Source organism: Lissotriton vulgaris, chromosome 1_2 (genome assembly GCF_964263255.1).
Source record: "Lissotriton vulgaris chromosome 1_2, aLisVul1.2, whole genome shotgun sequence".
NCBI classification, from domain to species: Eukaryota; Metazoa; Chordata; class Amphibia; order Caudata; family Salamandridae; genus Lissotriton; species Lissotriton vulgaris.
In genome coordinates this window covers 63,921,132-63,945,433 of record NC_141686.1, presented here as the reverse complement: position 1 = coordinate 63,945,433, position 24,302 = coordinate 63,921,132, and the positions used below count along the sequence as shown (strand labels likewise).

The 24,302-nt window shown below is 42.5% G+C and overlaps 1 protein-coding gene across 1 annotated transcript in view; it reads right to left on the bottom strand.

Annotated features, from left to right (window-relative positions):
- Positions 1 to 24,302, bottom strand: part of LOC147733916 (differentially expressed in FDCP 6 homolog) — a 276,207-nt gene that overhangs the window by 82,854 nt on the left and 169,051 nt on the right. The window contains exon 4 of the mRNA XM_086952810.1: positions 590 to 820. Within this exon, the coding sequence (XP_086808936.1) occupies positions 590 to 820 (231 nt within the window). The remainder of the gene's footprint in view (positions 1 to 589; positions 821 to 24,302) is intronic.

The window sequence follows — 24,302 nt, the reverse complement described above, 5'->3', positions numbered from 1 at the left end:
CAATTTCTTCAGACTTGCACTCGCCCACATCCAAATGCGCTCTACAGTGTGACGGGGCAGGGTGATCAAGGTATGTGTAATGTATCTGCAAGAGGAAGAGGTTGCCTCATTATCCTCCAATAACCCATGCTTTCTCCTATGCAATTAGCTTTGTACACCCACATGCTGCACACATGGACTTCATGGCACTGGCTACCCTGAAATCAAAGACTGGATTTTAGGATACATCTCAAGCACACCAGACCATCTACACATTTTAGGTGCTTTATTGATCATGTGTAAAAAAATAATTCATATCCCAATTTTGTACCAGGTGATTGGCGCAAGCATCCGTTCAATAGTCGCAGAGAATTGTGTGACACTAATGAAACACTGCCTATACTGGTGCCATTTATGCATTTGGGGCCAGGACCTCTGTTTTTTTTTAATGATTTTTGATATGTTTGCCCCTCTTCAATTATTCTTGGCCTGAGAACACACTTGCAGTGATAAATTGCCACAAGGCAAACGAGAGAGGTTCTTGATAATACACAATTGTTTCTATCAGCAATCGAGGATTGGTCTTTGGTGAACTTTTAATTCAACTCACCTTTTTGTTCATGCCGAGATACATTTCTTGGTATACGTGATCGATTGCCAAGCTTAGTGCTCCTCTGCAGGAGCAAGGAAAGAAACTCTCCGACTCCATCATCTCCAGAACCTGCCAGACGGACATGCCATTGCGGAGAGCTGGGTTTTTCTGGCATAGGTAGTCATCCAAGTCTTCCTGCTGCCACTCCAGGCCTGTGGCATCCATCAACTTCTTAAGCAGGTAGGCAACCTGTGATAGGATGAAGGGACGAAACGGAGATAGAAGGCACAGTTAAAAGATTGAACCCAGATACCAAAGTGGGCTTGAGGGAACAAAGCAGGGCAACCATTCCTATGCAGACCCTCAGGATGACAGTAGACTCCTAAAGACCAGCAGCCTCCAGAACACAGCAACAAAAGGGCAGGTAACACTCTCCGGCTGTATCAGTCTACTGACTATACAAAATGCTTTCAAGCAAATCTAGAGGAGGGGACCCCCAATAACAAATTGTAGATTTACACCGATAGGCTTCCTTTACATATTGTAGAAGATGTAAGAAATTTTTGGAAATCACAAATGTTACCATGAGTACTCCAAAGAAGGTATGGCTGTTTTTGTAGTCTCAGAAGTAGTCTTGTAATCCTTTTCTCAATTCCATTTTTGTTTCAAATATACATGTGCAAATATTTTCTTTGGGAAAGTTCCAGTATATGTGCAAATGCCCCTGTTATTTTTTCGCTATGGGGACATTTTGTTTTTCTTTGGAAAAACCACTTCACCTACACCACTAGTATATCTAGCAACGTCCTCTCCCAATTACTACCATGGAAATGGGTTTACTCCTGCCACGGACATATGTAGATCTCCAACTTTTTTCATATGGGAATGGGGCAGGAAAATGTTTGTGAATACCGGCACAAACTTTCCGCAGCCTGCATTTCGCCTGGAACACCCACTCTCTTCCCCCTTAGGGAAGATTTACTCTCAGAAAAATCTATACAAGTAGATTTTACAAGTGTAAAACCGCATTTTGTGAATCTTTTAACTAAACTTACACCAGCAAATGGCTTTCTGAAGACCTGCAGAATACAAACGCACCTCAACAAGAGGTCCCCTGACCCACTGAATTGGCTTACGAGCTTAAGTGTGTTATTAAACACAAACATTATTAATAATGAACAAGAAAGAGAAGAGCTCAAACAACTGCATTGTTCTGGTAAAAGTTCCGTAATTCTTGCAGCTAGGGTAGTGTGTGTTACGCATGTGTGCACACTTTTTAATTATATATATGGAATCTGTTACTTACCCTGAAAGCATTTATTCATAGCATGTAGTGCCGTGGGTTCATTTGCTTAGCATACTCTTAACCTCTGGTGTTGGGCTTGGGCATTTGCAAATTGTTTTTCTTTGAAGAAGTCTTTTGAGTCACAAGGTATGTTGACTTCTCCTATAGTCTGTATTGCACATGGTCATGGGCTCCTTTATTAGATTGTTTTTAGCTCATTGGGTGAGCTTAGGATAGGGGCAGTATAGTGACAGAAAAGATAAGAATGCGAGTAAAGATAAGGTAAAGTGTTTTAGTAAAGAAGTAAATGTGTTGGCCAGTAATTTACGGGGAGGATGGTGGGTGCATATCAATCTATGGTACTGTACACTATGAATAGATTATTACAGGCTTACGGGGTAAATAACCTATTCTATTTGTAGCATGTGTTGTCCAAACAGTACTTCACAAAAGCACGATCCCTCAAGAGTATCATCATATCCATGCTTTTCAAAATCTACATGAAGTCCTTACCGGGAGGGATCAAGCAATTTCACCACACGTACTATAACTATGCAGATGACACGCAAATACTCCTTCAGCTGGAATGCCCCAAAGACATTGGAAACTCGACAGGTTTAAGTTGTCCCGGGGATCAATGGATGATGTGGAGCCATCTCAAATTGAATGCTTCAAAAACGGAAATACTCATGTTTGGCAATTGGAAACATTATGACCCACTCGCCGCATGGCCTGTTGATCTGGGAACACCGCCTAACATATCGAATGGAGTAAGAAACCTCGGAATGACCATGGACTCCAAGCTATCAATGAATGCCTGCATGGCCAAACTAGCAAGATCAAGCTTTGTTATCATAAATACTCTGCGGCAAATCTTCCCCGATTTGGGATTTCCACACAAGGTCCAGGCTACCATCTCCCTTGTTCTGTCCAAACTCGATTATGCCAAATTGCCTCTACCACGGATACCTTCAAAAGCCATAAAAGGACTGCAATGGATTCAGAACTAGGCTGCCAGATGACTCTTACATATAAAACCGCAAGACCACATCTCCCCTATCCTTGAAAAGCCCTGCATTGGTTACCGGTTGCCAGAAGATCCACGTTCAAGCTGCTTTGTATCACCCACAAATTGATACATAGAACAGGACAGCTGTTCATCAGGAATACAATCACTGGACACATTCAACAAAGGAACCTCCACTCTAGTGTGGCAACTCTCCTCAAAATCCCAAGATACAAGAAAAAAGAACATGGGTGGCACATCCTTCTCTGTTCAAGTAGCTAAACTATGGAACTCTTTACCCCCCCCAACATAAGATCCACAGATAACCACCTTCTCTTCCAAAAACTACTCAAGAGTTGGGTTTTCCCCACATAATCACCATTCCCAAACAGAAATATACAGCATATACCCAAGGTATAAAATCATGTATTTGTTCTATGGATATGTACCTATATATGTGTATTGCTTTGTATAAATGTGTAGAATAATAGCTTTAAAGAAATATGTATATAGATATTCATTAGTTCTGCTTAACAAATGAAAATATTACTGATGGTTACATTATTCTGTTTTAGAATGTACTAGCAGTCCGTCCCGACGTTGTCCGGGTATGAATTGCTGCCGGCCAGTAGTATATTGTTTTGTAGGATTTCGTTTAGATAGCATTTCTTATCTGTGACAAGCCTGTGAAACAGTCCGATTCACAGTGCACTGCTGATGCACTTAAGAGTGTGCGTTCAATAGTGTGTGAACTCGAGTTTCCCTACTTTATTTTTCCTTGCAATATTATATAGCGCAAACTCGACAACATGGCATAAGCACAATTTACATTACAGAAGAACACATTCATTTGTGGTAGGCACGGGGAGACAAAGCGATTTGCCTAGAATCACAGGATGTTGAGCTGATGCCGAGATTCGAACGTAGCTCCCCAGCTCTAAAGTTCGCAATTCTAGAACTTGTGCGGGAGGTGTGTCTAAAAGTGTATGTCGGTGCTGGCCATCAATGAGAGAGACCTGTGCATTTTTCAAAAGGGCCGGTGAAAAAATATGAGTATGTTGCTGGAGATGCGGGCCACTGTGCCTTCAATGTACTTACAGGCGGGCGAGGGGGGGGTAAACACCCATTATTCCGCAACTTTCTTTCCGCATACCATCACTCTGCATACATTCATTACGAAAGTACCATGACTCCGCAATGCCATTATAACGCATGGCATTACATTTTATATGCTTTTACCACGCATACATTTACAACGAAATTCGTTGTAAATGCATGAATGGTAAAAGCATGTTTTTTTTTAATGTTTGGATAAGATAAGTATGGGTATAGGGGTATATGTTTTGGGGTACTGAGGTATATGTTTTGGGGTGTTTGAGTATTTTAAGGGTTCAGATATAGTTTTGGGTTATGGGGTACAGGGGTAGTTTTAGGGTTTAGGGATAGGTATGGGTGTTGGGATACAGTGGTATTTTTAGGGTTCAGGGCTAGGTTTGGGTTTTGGGGTATAGGGGTATTTTTAGGGTTATGGGGTAGGTTTGGGTTTTGGGGTTCAGGGGTATTTTAAGGGGTCAGGGCTAGGTTTGGGTTTTGAGGTACAGGGGTATTTTTAGTGTTCAGGGCTAGGTTTGGGTTTTGGGGTACAGGGGTATTTTAGGGTTCAGGGCTAGGTTTGGGTTTTGGGGTACAGGGGTATTTTTAGTGTTCAGGGGTAGGTTTGGGTTTTGGAGTACAGGGGTATTTTAAGGGTTCAGGGCTAGGTTTTGGGTACAGGGGTATTTTAGGGTTCAGGGGTAATTTTGGGGTACATTGGTATTTTTAGGGTTCAGGGCTGGGGTTGAGTTTTGGGGTACAGGGGTAATTTTAGTGTTCAGGGGTAGGTTTGGGTTTTGAGGTACAGGGGTATTTATAGGGTTCAGGGCTAGGTTTGGGTTTTGGGGTACAGGGATATTTTTAGGGTTTAGGGATAGGTTTGGGTTTTGGGGTACAGGGTATATTTATAGTGTATGGAGCCTTAAAAAGGGGCGAGGGAGTGCTTTGGCAAGGGGCACCATACCAGACCTCAACAGGGAGTGGCTCCCTTGGTGCTGTGGACTCTTTCAGAGGGATCACTGAGATTCCAGAGTATAAATATTGGATCTTTCACTAACAAAGGGAGAAAGAGTGCTTAGTCAAAGGGCACAAGGGACAGGGGCCTAGGCGGCGAAGCAGGCAAGGGGAGAGATTCAGGGGAGATGGGATAGGAGCAGAGGAAGTAGACAAATAATGAAAGAGGGAAAGCCGTGGTGGAGGGGGACAGAAAGAGCATGAAAGAGGAGGGGGGAGGGTGAAGGGGGCACAGACCGGTAGACGAATAAAAGCCGCGTCCAAGGTCCGGTAAGCTGTGATCCCAGGGGAAGTGGTATCATTCCCAGATCTACACTGCGTGAGGCTTCCTTTACACAGTTGACTCTCTCAGAGGGGTCTCTGAGACTCCAAGCCCTACCTACTGGATCCTTCCCCAACAAGGGGAGGGGGAGTGCTTTGGCAAGGGGCGCCATACCATACCTCAACTGCGCGTGGCTCCCTTGACGCTGTGGACTCTCTCAGAGGGGTCACAGACTCCAGAGTATGAATATTGGATCTTTCCCCAACAAGCGGAGAAGTAGTGTTTAGTCAAAAGGCAACAAGAGACAGGGGGCTAGGAGGCTGGTCGGAACTGGTAGGGCAACAGAGGGGGAACAAATCGGCAAAAGAAAAAATCACAATAATTACAGAAAGAGAATGCATTCAATACCAGGGTAAATTAGCGATCCAGACTAAGACAGGATCCACGAAAGGCAAGGGTCAGGGAGAACAAAGTGAGGGAGTCAGCGAGTTGAAGAGTCCCACAAGGAAGAGATACAGATAGAATGAAGAATGAAGGAGGGAAGAGGGAGGAGGTTGGGGGGGTAGGAGACACAGAGAGGTGACGAGGAAGTCCAGGCTAGACCCGGAGGTATCAGAGCGCTTTACTTGAGGATTACGGCATGCTACCGTGTTAAATAAATTGCATTTACATTACAGTTAGATCCGTTGCTAGTGCATTGAATAAAAATAGAAAAACAAAATGAGGAAGAAAACAATGTCTGATGTTATGTTATGCTATGTTATGTTATTATTCTTTTATAAAGCGCTATATCACCCGGGGGTATCTAAGCGCTCAGGTCAGCCCCTCTGCTCACCTTTGGGGACCACAAAGGGCGTAGACCTGAATCGCCTGACCAGGCGTCATGTTGAAGATAGGCGACATCACCCAGTATGTAATATTAGGCAAACATAGCAGGGACCAGGAGTATGAGTATAGGTAAAGTGAATGACCACTCCAAGATGGCCACCATAGTTTGTGAAGGGAGCAGGCCCATTTCTATTTCCATGCTTAGCAGATCCTCCTGGTCTTATTTTGTAACCTCCCATTGCAAACCCCCAGTTACCTGTGTTGTTATTCGGTAGGCTTTAATTACAGCCTCCGAGAACTATTTTCACAAATAGCTTTGTCCTGCCTGATGTTGCAGACAGGGCACGCACTCTCCTAACGCTTTAAAAAAAATGTTATAGCATGAAAGCATTCGCAATCCAATAGGTCTCGCATTTGCTAAAGTTTAAGCTATTGGCATTGTAAGTGACTAAGGGCCATATGTAGGTAATCTCTATTTACCGAATCTTAAATACCGAATTTTACCGATTCGGTATTTGATATTCGGTAAATAGTATGTAGGTAAAAACTTTTACCGATTCGGTAATATTCGGTATTACCGAATCTGTATTTACCGATTTGGTAATTCCCATTCATTCCTATGGGTCTGGAGGCCCATAGGAATGAATGGGAAGCCATTCATTATTACCGATTCGGTAAATACCGAATCAGTAATAGGGGGAACATATTCAAGGGTGGCAGGGTGTCACATTGACACCCTGCCACCCCATGTGCCACATGTGCACATGTGGCGCACTTACATGCCCTAATGGCATGTATGTCTGCCATATGGCACTGAGACAAAAGCAAAAAATAGCTTTTTCAAAGGTATTTGGTATTTACCACCAACTTATAGTTGGTGGTAAATAACGAATCCTTTAGGCTAAAATGCACTCACTTGAATGCTACCTACATAGGCTTTAAGGAATCGGTAATTGACCGATTCCTTGAAATAAGGAATCGGTATTTTACTGATTCCTTAAAATAACGAATTGGTAAATTACCGATTCCTTATTTGCAGCCTCCTACATCTCAAATCACTAAATCCCGGTCGGTAACTGTGAAATTTACAGAATTTCACTGTTACCGACCGGTATTACCCCACCTACATATGGCCCAATGTATTTTATTTATCGGTTTTAAAAACAACACATAAATAAAAGGAATAGTCATTTACAATGCCAATAGCTCAAACTCTCGTAAATGCGAGACCTGTTGCATTGCAAATGCTTGTTAAGATAGCTGCTAAGTGTCTCCATGTCCCGACTGCCACCTTCTGCCAATCATGGCTTTTAGCCAACATCACTTTTGCATGTGGGGATTCTGAGCTTATAATTCATGCCAGTGTTTAACACACACCCTTAAGCCTCAGAATGCAACTACCTGTTGGCGGAGAAACCAGGGCTGACTAATGTTATGTTATGTTATGTTATGTTATTTATTCTTTTGTATAGCGCTGCGGTTACTCAAAAAGAGTGTCCCGGCGCTTTAGGTAAGGAGAACTGATTCGCAATAACATAACATGATAAAAAGAGAGTACAGAACAAACAGGTAGAAAAGGGACAGCTGGGAGGTCTACTGAATGAACAACCAGGTTTTAAGACCTCTCCTAAATACCAGAAGACTAGTAACCCCCACAAGTGGAAGCGGAAGCGAATTCCACATCTGTGGAGCCAGCAGGCTGAAGGAACGGCCACCCAGGCGCGCTCTCTTAACTCGAGGGACAACCGCCAGGAGCAAAGATTCTGACCTCAGAGACCGAGCCGGATGGTAAAAGGCCAGTCTCTTTTGGAGATGCTTTGCTCCCACAGCATGGAGAGCCTTGTAGGCCAAAGTCATAGCCTTAAAGGCGATTCGTTTGCGGATGGGTAGCCAGTGCAGCGTCAACAATAAGCCCGAGACGCTGACACGTCTATTTAGACCAAAAATGGCCCTGGCCGCCGCATTCTGCGCAACTTGAAGCCGCTGCAACAGGTACTCTGGTAGGCCCAGGTAAAGAATGTTGGCATAATCCAACCTGGAGCCTATCAGAGCCTGCACAGTCAGCCTCCTGTGCTCCTCCGACAAAAGAGGCAAAAACCTCTGCAGCATCTTTAATAGACCGAAGCAGGTGCCGGTCACTCCAAGGATCTGGGCTTTCATCGTCAGCCCCTTGTCCATCTTAACCCCCAAGTTTTTAGCCATAGGGGAAGAACCGGACGGAGGGAACATATCGATGGGCCACCAGGCCTGCCAGCTAGGCTCCGTATCGCACCCGAAAAAGAGTACCTCGGATTTATCGGAATTGCACTTGAGGCTGTTCAGTTGGAACCATGTGAACACAGCCCCAAGGCAATTCCGGATACTCTCAGGTTGAAAAAGGTCTATAGCCAAGTACTCAAATCTCATAAAAACAATATGATATTTCTAATGGTAAATTTCCAGTGTTTTAAGTGAAAAGGTCACCAAACAGAGCCAATTTAGAAACAGATTATTTCATTTATTTATTGTTGAAATTAGTTCCAAAAATATATATATCTTTTTTTGTAGTATTTTTGTTGTTTATAAAAATTCTTTTTTTCTCTTATTTTTGTATAACAGTTAATTTATATCATTGATAAGTCATATACATTCATTCTACAAATAGTTATAAACAAACAGTGAATGGAAAGAGACAAAAGATGTTAGCAATACGGCAAGGTGGATCACGACGCGCGTTTCGGCCAAATAGCCTTCTTCAGGTGGCCGTGTATTGCTCTGAAATTTTAGAAAAATATTACACGTAAGACTCAGACACTATAACACACTGGACCATATAATACATACAGCTATTTACATTATCTCATTAATACCACGCAGTTTATGTCAAATTAACAAATCTTGATATAGAGGATAATGTTGTTACACATAAAATTGTTGTGCCAAAATGAAGTTGTATAAAAATATTCTGCAATGCTATCTAGGATGGTACTGTAGAATATATATCCCTGAACATGAATACAATAACCTCACTTGTACATACGATGCTATGAAGTTATGATGAAATGCACCTATTGTGGATAATATATAACTGTATATTTGTATCTCTGTTTTTTTTAAATGTACATAAACTGCGTGGTATTAATGAGATAATGTAAATAGCTGTATGTATTATATGGTTTAGTGTGTTATAGTGTCTGAGTCTTACGTGTAATATTTTTCTAAAATTTCAGAGCAATACACGGCCACCTGAAGAAGGCTATTTGGCCGAAACGCGCGTCGTGATCCACCTTGCCGTATTGCTAACATCTTTTGTCTCTTTCCATTCACTGTTTGTTTATAACTATTTGTAGAATGAATGTATATGACTTATCAATGATATAAATTAACTGTTATACAAAAATAAGAGAAAAAAAGAATTTTTATAAACAACAAAAAATACTACAAAAAAAGATATATATATTTTTGGAACTAATTTCAACAATAAATAAATGAAATAATCTGTTTCTAAATTGGCTCTGTTTGGTGACCTTTTCACTTAAAACACTGGAAATTTACCATTAGAAATATCATATTGTTTTTATGAGATTTGAGTACTTGGCTATAGACCTTTTTCAACCTGAGTTACTTCCCTATGTATAGCAAGTAGAATTTTTCTAATATATAGGGGTCCCCTACTTTCAAAAATAATTAATCTCATAGCTTGTCTATGAGGGGAGTTCACTGTTGCATATCACCTGTCTAGTATGTTTTATTATGTTGTCCAATTGTTTTCCTGTCTCCATAATCAGATCCACAATAGGAAGTAAGTGATCACTCTCGTATGTACATAAATTGTATTTATACACCTAGACGTTACTACCTGATATATAATTGTAGGTATACAGATCAACTCTCACTATGGCTAATTTTTCCACTTTTGGCTTTAGTGATGCAGATTTTATAAATATGGTTGGCACTTCAGTATCTTTTGACAACAGAACCTCTAATGACACAGGAACAAATGTAGAACTTACAAAACTCCTAGCTCTTAGGAAAAAAACTAAACGCATCGAACTACATGGTGAATACATGCTCAAATACCTAAGAGCAGGTGTAATCCCACAAGGATTACAAATCAAGAACATACCTGGCCTATTTGCTCACCTAAAGGCATTCCTAGAAAAATGGTCCCAAATCGCAAATCGTTGTTCAAGGGATCTTATGATGCTGATTGTCGAAACAGCAAAAGATCTCATGATACAATTATTAAAAGAAATTGAAGAACTAGAAAGCAAAATCAAAGCCTCTCCAGCTATAACTGATGCAAAAAAAGCACTGGAAGATACTGAATCCGAATTAAACTCATACTCACGATGCAGGACACATGCTTGACTGTATCGCGACTAACATAAGTACCTTAAGATGTGAACAACCTAAACCTCAGGTATGGACAGATCACGCGCTTATACCGTTCACTCTAACGCTTGAACATAACAAGAAATGTAAAAATCATAATCAGCAATTTCAGTCCACCCATGAAGAATGGAAGGAACTAATAGCACACCCAGACCTCACTAGATGGGCAATGGAATGTAGACCTAATAAGATAGGATCTCTGAATACGGACCCTAATACGTTCAAGGAATGGATGAACGTACTAAAAAGAATGGGGGGGCAGGGAAACATGAGGAAGACTAAAGGCAAAAAAAAGAAGCAGTCAGCCCCATGGTTTAACCAAGACCTTAAAACAAGACAAGGAGAACTACGCAGAGCAGAGCGCAGATGGCGTAAGAACTACTGCATATTAGAACGCACTAAATATAACGCTACCAGGAAAAGATACCATGAACATATTAAGCTGGCAAAAAAAACCTATTACTGTAAGGCAGTCGAGGCTGCAAATAATAAACAGAAAACCATCTTCAACATCGTTAGGGGTTTTAATAAACCTGACTTCCTAACACAAGAAATCCCGCCCTCAGAGACTCTGTGCGAGGCCATTGCCGACTACTTTGAAGCTAAAGTACAAGGCCTGACCAGGGACTTCGTAATCCCTAGCCAGACTAGTGATGACGCTAATGGAAAGAAGAGACTGGTAGAGAAACAATTGACGAGCTTCCAACCTGTCAGCTTAGAGGAATCTCGACAGACTATTCTCTGCACCAAATCGGGTTCTCCATTTGATCCCTGCCCTATTAAACTTCTGCACCTTATTGTGGAGGTCGCTAACCCTGTCATTAATGACATTGTAAACAGCTCCCTGGCCACAGCCAATGTCCCCTCAGAGTGGAAAATAGCGGCAGTGAGACCCCTTCAAAAGAAACAGCTCCCTGACCCTTCCACATTATCTAATTTGCGTCCCATTTCTTTACTTCCTGCTCTTTGCAAAATCACTGAATCTATGGTCAATCAACAACTGACCAGATTCTTAGAAGAGAGTGAAGCATGGCATCCTAACCAGGCAGGTTTTAGAGCACAGCATTCAACGGAGTCTGCCCTTTTGTATACTGCAGATACCATCCGCACAGCCCTAGACCAAGGGAAGAAGGCCGTCCTGATTTTACTAGACCTATCGGCGGCCTTCGATACGGTCTCACATATCATTCTGATAGACCGTCTGAAATCCTTTGGCATCACTGGCGTGGCGCTTGAATGGCTCAAGAACTTCCTGAGTGGAAGGAGACAAGTAGTGACGTTAGGAGAATTTCAATCTAGGGAGAGAAGACTCACGACAGGAGTACCTCAGGGCTCTAGTCTTAGCCCGACATTGTTTAATGTCTACACCGCACCCCTAATTAGCCTGATTGCTTCGTTTGGCATAGAAGCCATAGCCTATGCCGACGACACGCAATTGATCCTGACCATGGACAAAGACAACCAAGATTGGGAAGAGAAGCTCAAAGGCTGCCTTACGGCGACCTTTGATTGGATGCGAACTAATCATTTGAAATGTAATACCGGGAAGACGGAGATAATACAGATGGGCTTAAACAACGAATTCATACCCAGACTGTGGTGGCCTGAGAAAGCAGAAATTCCACCTAATACTGCCACCACGGCCCGCAACCTGGGAGTGACTTTTGATAGCAATCTGTCCTTTAAACAGCAAGCACTGAAAGTGGCAGGTACGTGCTTTGGTGTTATAAAGAGTCTGAGAAAGTTCTTCGATCTCCTTCCCTTGGAAGCCAGGAAAACAGTGGTGGTCGCACTGGTTACATCTCATCTAGATTACTGTAACGGACTATATGCAGGCACCAATAAGGAGGTCAACCACAGGCTCCAAATGGTCCAGAATTCGGCGGCTAAACTCATATTAAAGTGGCCCAGAAGATCATCAGCGACAGAAGCCCTTAAAACTCTACACTGGCTACCTATCATTAAAAGAATTCTATTCAAAATATTACTCATCACCTTCAGAGCATTTCATCAACGTGGATCACTGTATCTGCGGAAAAAAATCACCAGATATCACCCAACTCGAATTCTCCGCTCGTCCAATGCCAATCTTCTGGCAGTTCAACCATTCAGGCTTAAGACTCGTGGAGGCAAGTCCTTTGCGATATTAGGTGCAAAAGCATGGAACACCCTTCCTCCCCGCATAAGAGCGCTGGACAAAGAAACTGAATTCAGGAAGCAATTAAAAACCTGGATCTTCACTCTTCCAGACACTATTGCCAGATCCCTAGTGTAAGATTTCTATCTTATCAGCTACACAAGTGGGCGCCAAGATGCTCTTTGGAGCGATAGTTGCGCGGTACAAATAAATCCTAAAAAAAAAATAAAAAAAAAAATGACTATTTAATTAAACGTAAAACGGACAAACTACAAAAAGACATAAGATTTTTTAGTAAGGAGAAGATCTATCCCTATTTGGTTGATGGTTTCTATACGTCATCTGATGACACTAACGTTGATTCAGCATCCAATCAACCAACAAAACCATACACTAGAAAAACCACTACATTCTCAAATACATCTGACTCAGACAGCGACGGTGGCTCGTTTAGCTCAGATCAAAGAGGACAAGGTCCAAGATACAATCAAAGTGGGCGGCCTTTTTTAGGGAGACGCACCCCACACAGAGGCAACTGGAGACCGAGGTATTACAACAACTATCACCAACAGCAATTTCAACAACCCATCCAATACCAGCCACAAGTTCAATACCCTCACCAATTCCAGGGACCTCCAATACTGAACCCCAACCAATTCCTGGAAACCAGAAATGCCCGATACTGGAGGCAATAGATATCATCCCTATTTTTAACCTGAGCAAAAAGACCCTTGATCCACCAGCCCTGTCTTTACTATCAAAAGGCCTATCTTTTGTCCCTCACTCAGGCGTAAACAAATTTGAGCTTTTTTCTGACCTTATGGCTTTTCTACGCAAAATTAGATTAAAATTCTTCTTTTCTGAAAACCCCTCAGAGTCACAGACTGAGAATAGATCGGGATTAGCACCAAAGTCGATCTTTACGCCTACCCTAGATCAAATTGCCCCGGAGGTAGCCATCTTTGAAAAAGTTGTTTACAACAAACTGGTCACAGCTACGAAATACATACCGAGAACTCCATATAATATCTCTTTGGATGAATATCAAGCATTAAAAACCCTTAAAACCTCCTCAGAAATAACTATAAAAAGTTGCGATAAGGGTGGAGGAATCGCCCTTATGGACACTGAGAGATATATCATCAAAATGGAAGAAATGCTGAGTGACACCAAATTTTATATGAAAATAAATAGAAATACTACAGAAATAACTAAATCCAAAATACTCCGTTTGACTACCAATGCATTTAACAATGATATTATATGTCAGAAAGAGTATGATTTCTTAAATGTGGAAAATCCAAAGATGGCATGTATATATGGTACACCGAAAGTCCATAAAAACACCATTGATCCTCCCTTCAGGCCTATCGTGAGTACCATTGGCTCAGTCATAGAACCAATTTCAAAGTACCTTGATGCGATACTACGTCCATACATCCAAGACACTCCTGGATATATCAAAGACACTACCCAAGTAATTAACATCTTTGAAGGGCTTCCATTTAACCCAAATATGCAATTATTGGTCACATTAGATGTGGAGAGTCTCTACTCTAATATACCGTGTGATGGAGCGATACAAGCGGTTACTTGGTTTATAGAAACATACCAAGTAAACTGTAATAGGAAATTTATAATTGACTGTTTAACCATCATCCTGTCAGAGAATATATTTGAATGTAATGGTAACCTGTATAAACAAACAAAAGGTGTTAGCATGGGCACATCTTGTGCACCTACGATAGCTAATATCTACGTTACCTTTTTTGAACACAAGTTTATATTCAAGGAAGAAGCCCCCTTTTTCGAGTCTGTAATTCAGTGGTCGAGGTATATAGATGATATCATCTTTATATGGGACAGCGACCAAGATACTCTACACGAATTCACTCAATGGCTAAACCTATGCGACAAAAATTTACTGTTTATAGTCCATCAAAGTAACATAGAAATTGAATTCCTAGACATCACACTCAAACATGAGAATAACTGCATTTATGTTGATTTATTTACCAAACCTACAGCTCGCAATACGATCTTACATCATGACAGTTTTCACCCAATAAAACAGAAAAACTCCATTCCCTTTGGGCAATTTTTACGACTTCGTCGTAATTGCACAAAAATAACTGACTACGATCAAAGAAGTGAACAAATGAAAATAAAATTTAAAAATCGAGGATACCCCCATCGGGTTATCCGTGATGCCTATAAACGGGCACGATTTTTTGATCGTCAACATTTGCTAACTGGTAACAACCGATCAGTTGAAAATAATCTGGTGTTTGTCACAAGACACTCTACTAAATGAACAGATAAGACAAATTATCAGTTCCTATTGGTATCTTCTCAATGTGAATAAAAATCCTTCAGACCAACTGTCAAAGCCAATGTTTGCGTATAGAAAAAACAAGAATATAAAGGACATAGTGGTTCAATCTAGGATGCCTACTCAAAAAGAAATGACGCAACTAAGCATAACAGACTCCCGCCCCATTCACGGAAACTTTAAATGTGGAGGATGCAAGTCATGCCAGCAATGCATAGAGGGAAAATCAATATGTCATAATGGCATTACTATAGAGAGTAAAGGTATCACTAACTGCAAATCCAAAAATTTGGTATACCTTCTCATGTGCCCTTGCGAAAAGGCGTACATAGGTGAGACTTCCAGATCGATGAATACCCGGTTAACGGAACATCGATCTGCAATCCGTACCCAAAAAGTGTCTGCGCCAATGGTATCACACTACATTGAAAACCATCACTCCCCAGAAGACGTTCGATGGTTTATACTTGAAAAAATCCTCCCCACAGCAGGGCTCTGCTGTGAACAAGTGAGGAAAAAAAGAGAGGTCTACCACATTTTTATGTTTAATACGGTTACTAATGGCTTAAATTCAGAAATTGCATGGGAACATGCTATAATATAAGGAAGATTCTATATAGTTTAAATTAATTGGTTAGACATGTACACACTAATGATGAGATATTTAATTGAGCCCATGTATATCACCTATGTAATTACCACTCTTTCACGTTTTAAGCTAATAGTAACACAGATCGAGCATCAAAACTATTATGCGCCCTGACCTTTACCTCATCTTATCATTTTGAAATGCATGCCACCTAATTCAAAGTAAATCGTATAATCCATGATTGATTTGGCTTTATGACCCTAAAGGAATAGCTTTGATCTAAAATACAAGACGCTTAGTTTTCAGCGTTATTAATTTCAATTATGTACAACTACAACTTACATCTTATATGTACCATCTGCCATTATACACCTAATAAGACTTTAAGCAAAATTTACATAGTAATGGCCTCGCGGCTTTTATCTTGTTTAACAAAAATCTTCTTTTCAGTCCGCCTTCTATTCCCATAGACCAGGCGCGTCAGGTTTTGATCTAATAGACCAATTGGTCCGTCATCTTTCACCGAAGTGAGCAATTCTAAGCCACGTCAAACTGACGCGACCTTAGTCCATTCTTTATGTCTGGTATTACACCTATCACACCCAATCAGAACGACCTATATATAATAGGCGCCGCTGGAAAGACAAATGTTTACATCCAGCAAGCAACAACACATCGCGCCAGACCAGCCGAGATGCGGCACTAACTCCAAGAGGCTCCCGTCAATCACCAACACTGTGAATCGGTAAGACCATCACTCCGCAACCGCGTGTGTCTGTTAAATAATTGTCGAGCAATTATTAACGCACTCCTTCACATATATATATTTTTTTCTTCGTAGTCTAAGAAATGGACCCTAAAAGATAGAACTGAGCCTCTTGTCCATCCGAATCACTGACTGTCTAGGTAAATATAATAAGCCTCGACCTTCCATCTGGTCGCACGCTTCATATAGCGCTTAGTGTTGCCGATTTTTAAATAGAACCGGATAGCCGATAAGACCGCACCGTTTGCTCTGTTTCTCCTTTCACCATGCTAAAGATTTGATAACGTAATACTATTAAATACTTATCATAGAACTAGGTAGCAGATCGTTTAGTACATACAGAATTCTCGCTCTGAATCTATCTAGAAACCTAGAGAATATCCATGGCTTTTAGGCAGCTACAACAAACTAGATTAGCCTGGCCATGTCGTACCTAAAGTGTATTACATATTACCCAGTGAACTTCTAACGCTTTCTATCTGATACTATATCTAGAATACCGTCGCTAAAGAAAGCAATCCCTACGTACAAACTACCTGACTGCTGTCTATGAAAGCTATCTCATCGAACAAATTATCCATAAAGAGAAGCTATCCACAATGAAAGTGCATACATTATAAAATCAGGTACAAACTAGTGACCAATATTATTCAACTATGTGAAATAGTCCTCATTAGAATTACATTTTAAGCACCTTCTCTTTATATCTATTCACAGCACTCCATCCGGATACTCACTTTTGGGACGGCTATTTTCATATAATCCGGCAGATTCGTGATATCATAGGTAGATTCCCTACGGCCAGAGGTCCATCTCTTTTGCAAATTGACATTGCTCAACATCCAGTCATTACATGGCAACTTTTTATTCTCTCATTAATAGGTACACAATCTAAAACAGAAACCTAGAAAACGCGACTATTAGCGAAGTGTGGCTATTTGAAGACCTTTAAAATAGCCTCCAAGTAAGTGATTCTTGTATATATTTACAACCCATCCTAGTGTAAGTACCAATATCTGGATTACTCAGGTTGAATAAACACAATCACCCCCACCTTTAAAAACACCAATGATTGTATCTGTCTTACTATAAAACGTGAAAGAACGGTAAAGAAAACCTATGTCAAATTAGCGGAACTACTGGTGACAACAATGATTGTATCTGTCTTACTATAAAACGTGAAAGAACGGTAAAGAAAACCTATGTCAAATTAACAAATCTTGATATAGAGGATAATGTTGTTACACATAAAATTGTTGTGCCAAAATGAAGTTGTATAAAAATATTCTGCAATGCTATCTAGGATGGTACTGTAGAATATATATCCCTGAACATGAATACAATAACCTCACTTGTACATACGATGCTATGAAGTTATGATGAAATGCACCTATTGTGGATAATATATAACTGTATATTTGTATCTCTGTTTTTTTTAAATGTACATAAACTGCGTGGTATTAATGAGATAATGTAAATAGCTGTATGTATTATATGGTCCAGTGTGTTATAGTGTCTGAGTCTTACGTGTAATATTTTTCTAAAATTTCAGAGCAATACACGGCCACCTGAAGAAGGCTATTTGGCCGAAACGCGCGTCGTGATCCACCTTGCCGTATTGCTAACATCTTTTGTCTCTTTCCATTCACTGTTTGTTTATAACTATTTGTAGAATGAATGTATATGACTTATCAATGATATAAATTAACTGTTATACAAAAATAAGAGAAAAAAAGAATTTTTATAAACAACAAAAATACTACAAAAAAAGATATATATAGTTTTGGAACTAATTTCAACAATAAATAAATGAAATAATCTGTTTCTAAATTGGCTCTGTTTGGTGACCTTTTCACTTAAAACACTGGAAATTTACCATTAGAAATATCATATTGTTTTTATGAGATTTGAGTACTTGGCTATAGACCTTTTTCAACCGGAGTTACTTCCCTATGTATAGCAAGTAGAATTTTTCTAATATATAGGGGTCCCCTACTTTCAAAAATAATTCCGGATACTCTCCCCGTCAAAGTCTGCCCCTCTCTCGCAAGAAAAGAGGAGCTGGGTGTCGTCGGCATACGACACGATCCGGGCACCGAACGACTCCGCCACCGCCGCCAAAGGGGTCATAAAGATGTTAAAGAGGGTCGGGCTCAATATAGAGCCCTGAGGGACCCCGACTCCCAAAGGCGGCATCACGGCGGTGTCAGGCGATGTCCAGACCGTTTGCCGGCGGCCGGCTAGAAAGGACGAAAACCAGCTGAGCACCGTCCCCCGAAGACCAATCTCATAGAGTCTTGCGAGAAGGCCATCATGGGGGACGGTGTCAAAAGCCGCCGACAAGTCCAACAACACCAACATGACTTTGCCCCCGGTGTCCAACACCCCTTTGATAGTTTCAGAAACCTCAAGGAGCGCGGTCTCGGTGCTACGATTTGAACGGAAGCCAGACTGGGAGTCATGTAAGATCTCGTGGGTCTCCAAAAAGTTGGAGAGCACTGACTGAACATGTTTCTCCAAAATCTTAACGAGAGCCGGCAACAAAGAAATCGGCCTATAGTTGGCTGGGACCTTCGGGTCAAGACCCGGTTTTTTAAGCAGCGGGATGACCATTGCCTGCTTCCAAACTGGCGGAACCACTCCCTGCCTCAACGAGAGATTCAGAAGAGGGTTCGCCAGTGGATTGATTACTTCCGCCAACTTACCCAAAAGCTTGGCTGGGCAAGGATCGAGTGGAGACCCAGATTTCAAATTGCCCATAAGCGCTAAGGAGGCTGGGGCTGGCAAAGATGGAAACTCAGCCAATATGACACCCTGCGAGGTCGGAGGGAACATACCGGCCTCGGATGTAAGCGGCCTAACAGGTGCTCCCGATGGAAAAGAGTCCTGTATGAGTTTTATCTTGCTTGTGAAGAAACAAGTAAGATCCGCCGCCCAGGATTCTAAGGGCACCTCTTCCGATGTAATGGTCCGAGGAGAAATAAATTCTCTGACTATGGTAAAGATCTCCTTGCTAGAGTTAGAGGCCGCTTCAATTCTCCCCGCAAGATAGGCTTTTTTTTCAAGGCGGATGTCCCGTGGTAAGCCTTAACCACGGCCTTGTAGGCCAACCTGTCCGTACTATCATAGTGTGCCCGCCAGGCCCTTTCGGCCACCTTACACTGCTGCCGCTTAGCCCACAGTGCAGTGGTAAACCAAGGGGCCGAGACCCGCTTAGCTGTCAAGCGGGGGGGCAACACCGGGGCCAGGTCGTTAAGCCTATCAGAAAGCCATGCTTGCAGGGACTCCAAATCTCTCTCCAGCTCACCGGAGAGAGGACAGGGATGATCCGAAGCAGCCTGAGCCAGCATCTCAGGGGTCACTCTGTTGTACGCTCTGGACACTCGTCCCCGTTGCTGCGGGACAAAAGTGGACATATGTGCCACTTGGCAGCCTGGTGAAAAGCAAGAGAACATTCAGTATTTGAATTTCTGCCTATTGTAGTGAAAGCAGTCAAAAGTGGAACACTCCAGTAGGGGAGAGGGGTGAGAAGATCTTTCAAGTAAAGATGGAGCATCTGTGTGTTAAAGGCAAAAACTGTTACTTTTCTAAATCAAAGGTGCATGCAGAACCCCCTTCTTGCCTGGACAGATTTAATCCTACATGGAGTTTAGGTCCTAAGCCAAAGCACTACTCCGCAGCTCTATATGTTCGGTCATAAACTGATTGTGTCTGAAGAGACAAGAGAAACAAAACCAACAAGCTGGCATCCCTTTTTCGGTGCCCCATGTAGCGTTAAGACCTCTTTTCGTGCCCCATCGACAACACCTCTGTCTCAGGCGCCCTGCCTAGAACAAGTGCCCCAGGTGTTGCAGGTCTTGCGCCACAGGGGCCACCAGCCCTTACTAAGAACCAAATATTTTCACTTGTAACCAGTTTTTCATTGCAAACTTGCTATCTTGAGCAGACGAAACATTGATGCAAACGGGACAGTCTTACGCTGTGCGCATGCTGTTCTGCAAGAGCTTTGGGCGAGCATTCCTTTTTAGATCGAGCCTAGCGTTACAATGCGCATGTGCTGCTCACTCTGCAAGGCATGCTGTAGTACAGTATGGTGTGTAAGCCTCGCCCACTCTGCTCCCATATTTTTCATTGGCTCGTGTCATTGTCCTTGATAAATGCTGGCTTCCGATTGATTATGAGGCTTATTAGTCCCGCCTTTTAACCGCCCTGTCTCCTTTTGGTACCGCCCATAAGGACTGGACCTTTTACTTCGCTCCTAACAGGGCATGGTTTATCTAGCGAGTGAGCACTATTTACTTTATTGACAATGGCGGCTGTCCTACTGCAGGCACGGTGTGCTTTGGTGCCTTCTTTACTCCCCTATCCCTCATGTTGTTCGTGCCTTCTCCCCCCCCTTGTTGTCTGTGCCTTCTCCCCCCCTTCCGTTGTCATGCCCTCTCCCCCCTCCCGTTGTAGGTGTCTCACGCCAGCCTGTTGCCTTCAAATACTCCCCTCCCCTGCCAGATGTTGTGATGCCAACCGTGCCTCCGCACTCACATTGTCCGTGCAGCCCCCCTCCAGTTATCGTGATGCCTACCATTTGCAAAGCAATAAGTCTAGCATAAATGCCAGCTCTATTGCATTGCAAATGCTTCTTTAATGAGATGCCTGTGTATATGCAGAATGTATGTATATACAGGTATTATACTCTTATTTGCGTGTATGTTATTTATGGTCAGTAAACTTATGACCTCAAAGTGACAGTCTCTCTGACGGAACATAATTACATTTACTTGAAATAATAAACCGTAGACATCTGTATGTATCTACCCTGGGCACACAGGCAAACATAGGGAGCACACAGAGACGCCCACACGCACAAACTGGGGCACACACACACACGCACAAAGACACAAAATAATGACACACGTACACACTTAAAGAAAAAACACCCAAATCCAGAGAGAACCGCAGAGAATGCATACTCGGAATGCACAGAAGGCGCACACAAGTACACACACTGGTACTCACAGACATGCAAGGAGAGTCACAGGAAACAACCTTTCAGACATTGTGCTAAGAGCAGCCTTGGTTTTGCGAGTTTTAAACCCATCTAGAGAGCAACCATGATAGCAGGAGAGCAGAGAAACGAGTCCTATCTACGTACAACAAACAGACAGATACAAGGATGACTGATACATGGGGAAAACCGACAACCAACCAAAGGAAGCAGCTCGAGACAGACCAGGTTTGATTAAGAGGGTAAACTGCAGATGTAGGGATACCGAGAAAGTATGTGGATGGGCTGATGTGTGAGTGGTCCACTTGTATGCGCATTGATGGGTGAATGGGTAGATGATGGATGGATGGATGAAAGGGTGGATGGATGGAAGGATGGATCGGTGGTTTGGGGCAGGTGGATGAATGGATGGGTGGCTGGTTTATTGAAGTTCAAATGGATAATATGGATGTATGAAAGCATTTTGTTTGAATGCATAGCTGCAGTAGTGTGGCTCACTGGTTAGAGGCGGCAGACCCGAGAGCAGAGGACGGCCCGGGACCAGGGTTCGATTCCCGGCGCGGCAGGTTTCTGGACCAGGGTCAGCGGACTCGATAATTCTCTTGCCTCGGTGCCCACTCTGATCAGCGATCACACTCGGCAACTCTGGGCATTAGCTTGCCTCATCTTCACTAACGGCCCCACCAGACCGCCGGGGATGCCTGGTCTCAACCTGGAGATACCCATTAAGGGACCATCTCACAGGGAAGCCAGGAAGCGTTTCGCAGCGGTCGAAGCGCCTTGGGACCCTCCGTGTAAGTAGTGCGCTATATAAATGCCTATACATTTACATTACATTACATTTACATGGTTGAATTTCTGAATGGAATGGATGGATAGATTCAAGAGGTTTCGGCTGATTGTTAGATGGACGAAGGAAGATGGACAGATGATATATAGAAAGATATAAGCACATAGACGCAGCTAAATGGCTGAGCGAGTTAAGCACTCGCTGCTGACCTCTATGTGTACTAAAACTCCCCTCATCCTTCCTAGATCAATAACATTCATGACTTTACACGTGGCAGTAGTAATCCCTGCTAATTGTAGTGCTCCTAACAGGCAGATTTTTGCAGTTGAAGGCACTATATAAAAGCAAGCTCCCATAAAAACAGGCGGGTGGCAGCCTAGAAGAGATGGGCTGAGGGTAGGGGCTTGCGGATACCGTGGTGCCCCCTAACACTATCACGGGGGCAGAAGAGGTGATGTGGCCTCCAGTGGCGACATTACTGCAGGGCCGAGAGAAGCTACTGTTTTCTTTTCGGCTCCCAGTCATCTCCTGATTAAGTTCCCTCCACATTGCCTCATCTAAGGACATAATCGGTTGGGGGACGCGACGCATTCTCTTGGGCAAATTTGCAGCTGCTTCAATTAGATCGTAGGAGATGGGAAGGTGGAGACAGATCTACGAGGGGGGTCAAAAAGTCCCCAAACTGTAAAAAAAAAAAAAAAAAAAGGGGAGGGAGGTGGCAAGGCGCGGCTGCAGCTGGACAAGTGGAGGTCAGACTCGTCAGAGCTCCAGTGTAGCCCAGACAGATGCTCACACAGTCACTTCTGGCGCACAGAGGTTTTTTTCTGCAAAACATACCGCTTCCTTTATTTCCCCACAGATTTCAAACTTTCTAGGAAGTTCCCACAAATATTCCTTCCAGGCAGCGGGAATATGCATACGCAGCAGACAGGAATGAGGTTTGAGGGGCGCCAAGAAACGAGAAGGTAGCAGCTTAGGCCTACAAGACTGCCACACTACTCAATTATTATAGTGGCAGCTCAGCTAAACTGCAAGGAAATGCACCCCAACTCCAAGAGCCCTTTATTAGCTAGTCCAGGACAGTAGAAATTGGGGAGCACTGGGCCCCTGAAAATCATGGACACTGGTACCAGTCCACTGCACATGTTGCATTAATTATATCAAGCCTTTTTTCAGCGAAGCCACTCATGCCAAGTGACTCAGTACCCAGGGAATGTATTTTCTAAATTCTATGCCTGAAGGTTACAAGCAATCGACAGCTTTAGAGGGGCTGAAACAAGGTGTGAATAGAACTGAGAAACTGACATTGTGATGCAGAGGGTGGCCGGGGGGGGGGGGAGGGGGGGGGCGGCCAAGTGTAAGAGAAGGGGAGTGACCTCAGGCCGCAGGCAGTTGGTGTCCCGGGAAGTGTGACCCGGGACAGAGACTTTTCATATTGTACATATTTCAAATAGAGAGATTTCAAATCACTACTGCACAATGTTGAAAATAAATCGCCTTTCGTTTGAAGATGTACTGTGTTTTAGCAAGTGCTATATACATGCAAACCTTTCCCTCTTCTATCCATCCACTAGCCTTTTTTTAATCAAAATAACAAACTCACATGTCTACCGCTCATATTAATTTATTATCTCCCTATACTAAGTAACCATTAATCCTTTTTGGGTTCCGGAGTAGCGTGCTACTCTACAAAAAGTGCTTTGACACCTCGTCTGGGGTAGTAAGCGCTATATAAATGCAATCACAATGACAATATTTACACTTACTGAGAAAGTACATGGCATTGGGGTCATGTCCACATGACTGTTTGAAGGCGACACGGAAGCAGACAGGTTTTTAAAAAAAAGTAGGCGATCCCGATTCTCTCAGTAAGGCCAGCTGCAGAGCTCTTATTAATGCTCGAAGCATCCAGAGAATATATTTTGTGCACAGCTCTGAAATATTCTGGGCCTCCAAGTATATTTAAAACTTGAAGTAAACATTTTTTTGCTTGCTATATAAACAATAACTTACAATGCAATTGGTCTCGCATTACTGAAAGTTTGAGCTATTCGCGTTGCAAATAATAATGCAACGCCAATAGCTCAAACTTTCAGTAATGCGAGACCTTATGCATTGCAAATGTTTGGTTATGTAGTTTGTTTTTCATATACTTTAAAACCTTAGGATACTTAGACAACAAACTGGCTAATAACGTAATGGGTTCCGAAAACAAATATGAAAACAGTGGCTAATTACATAATATACGCTAGGT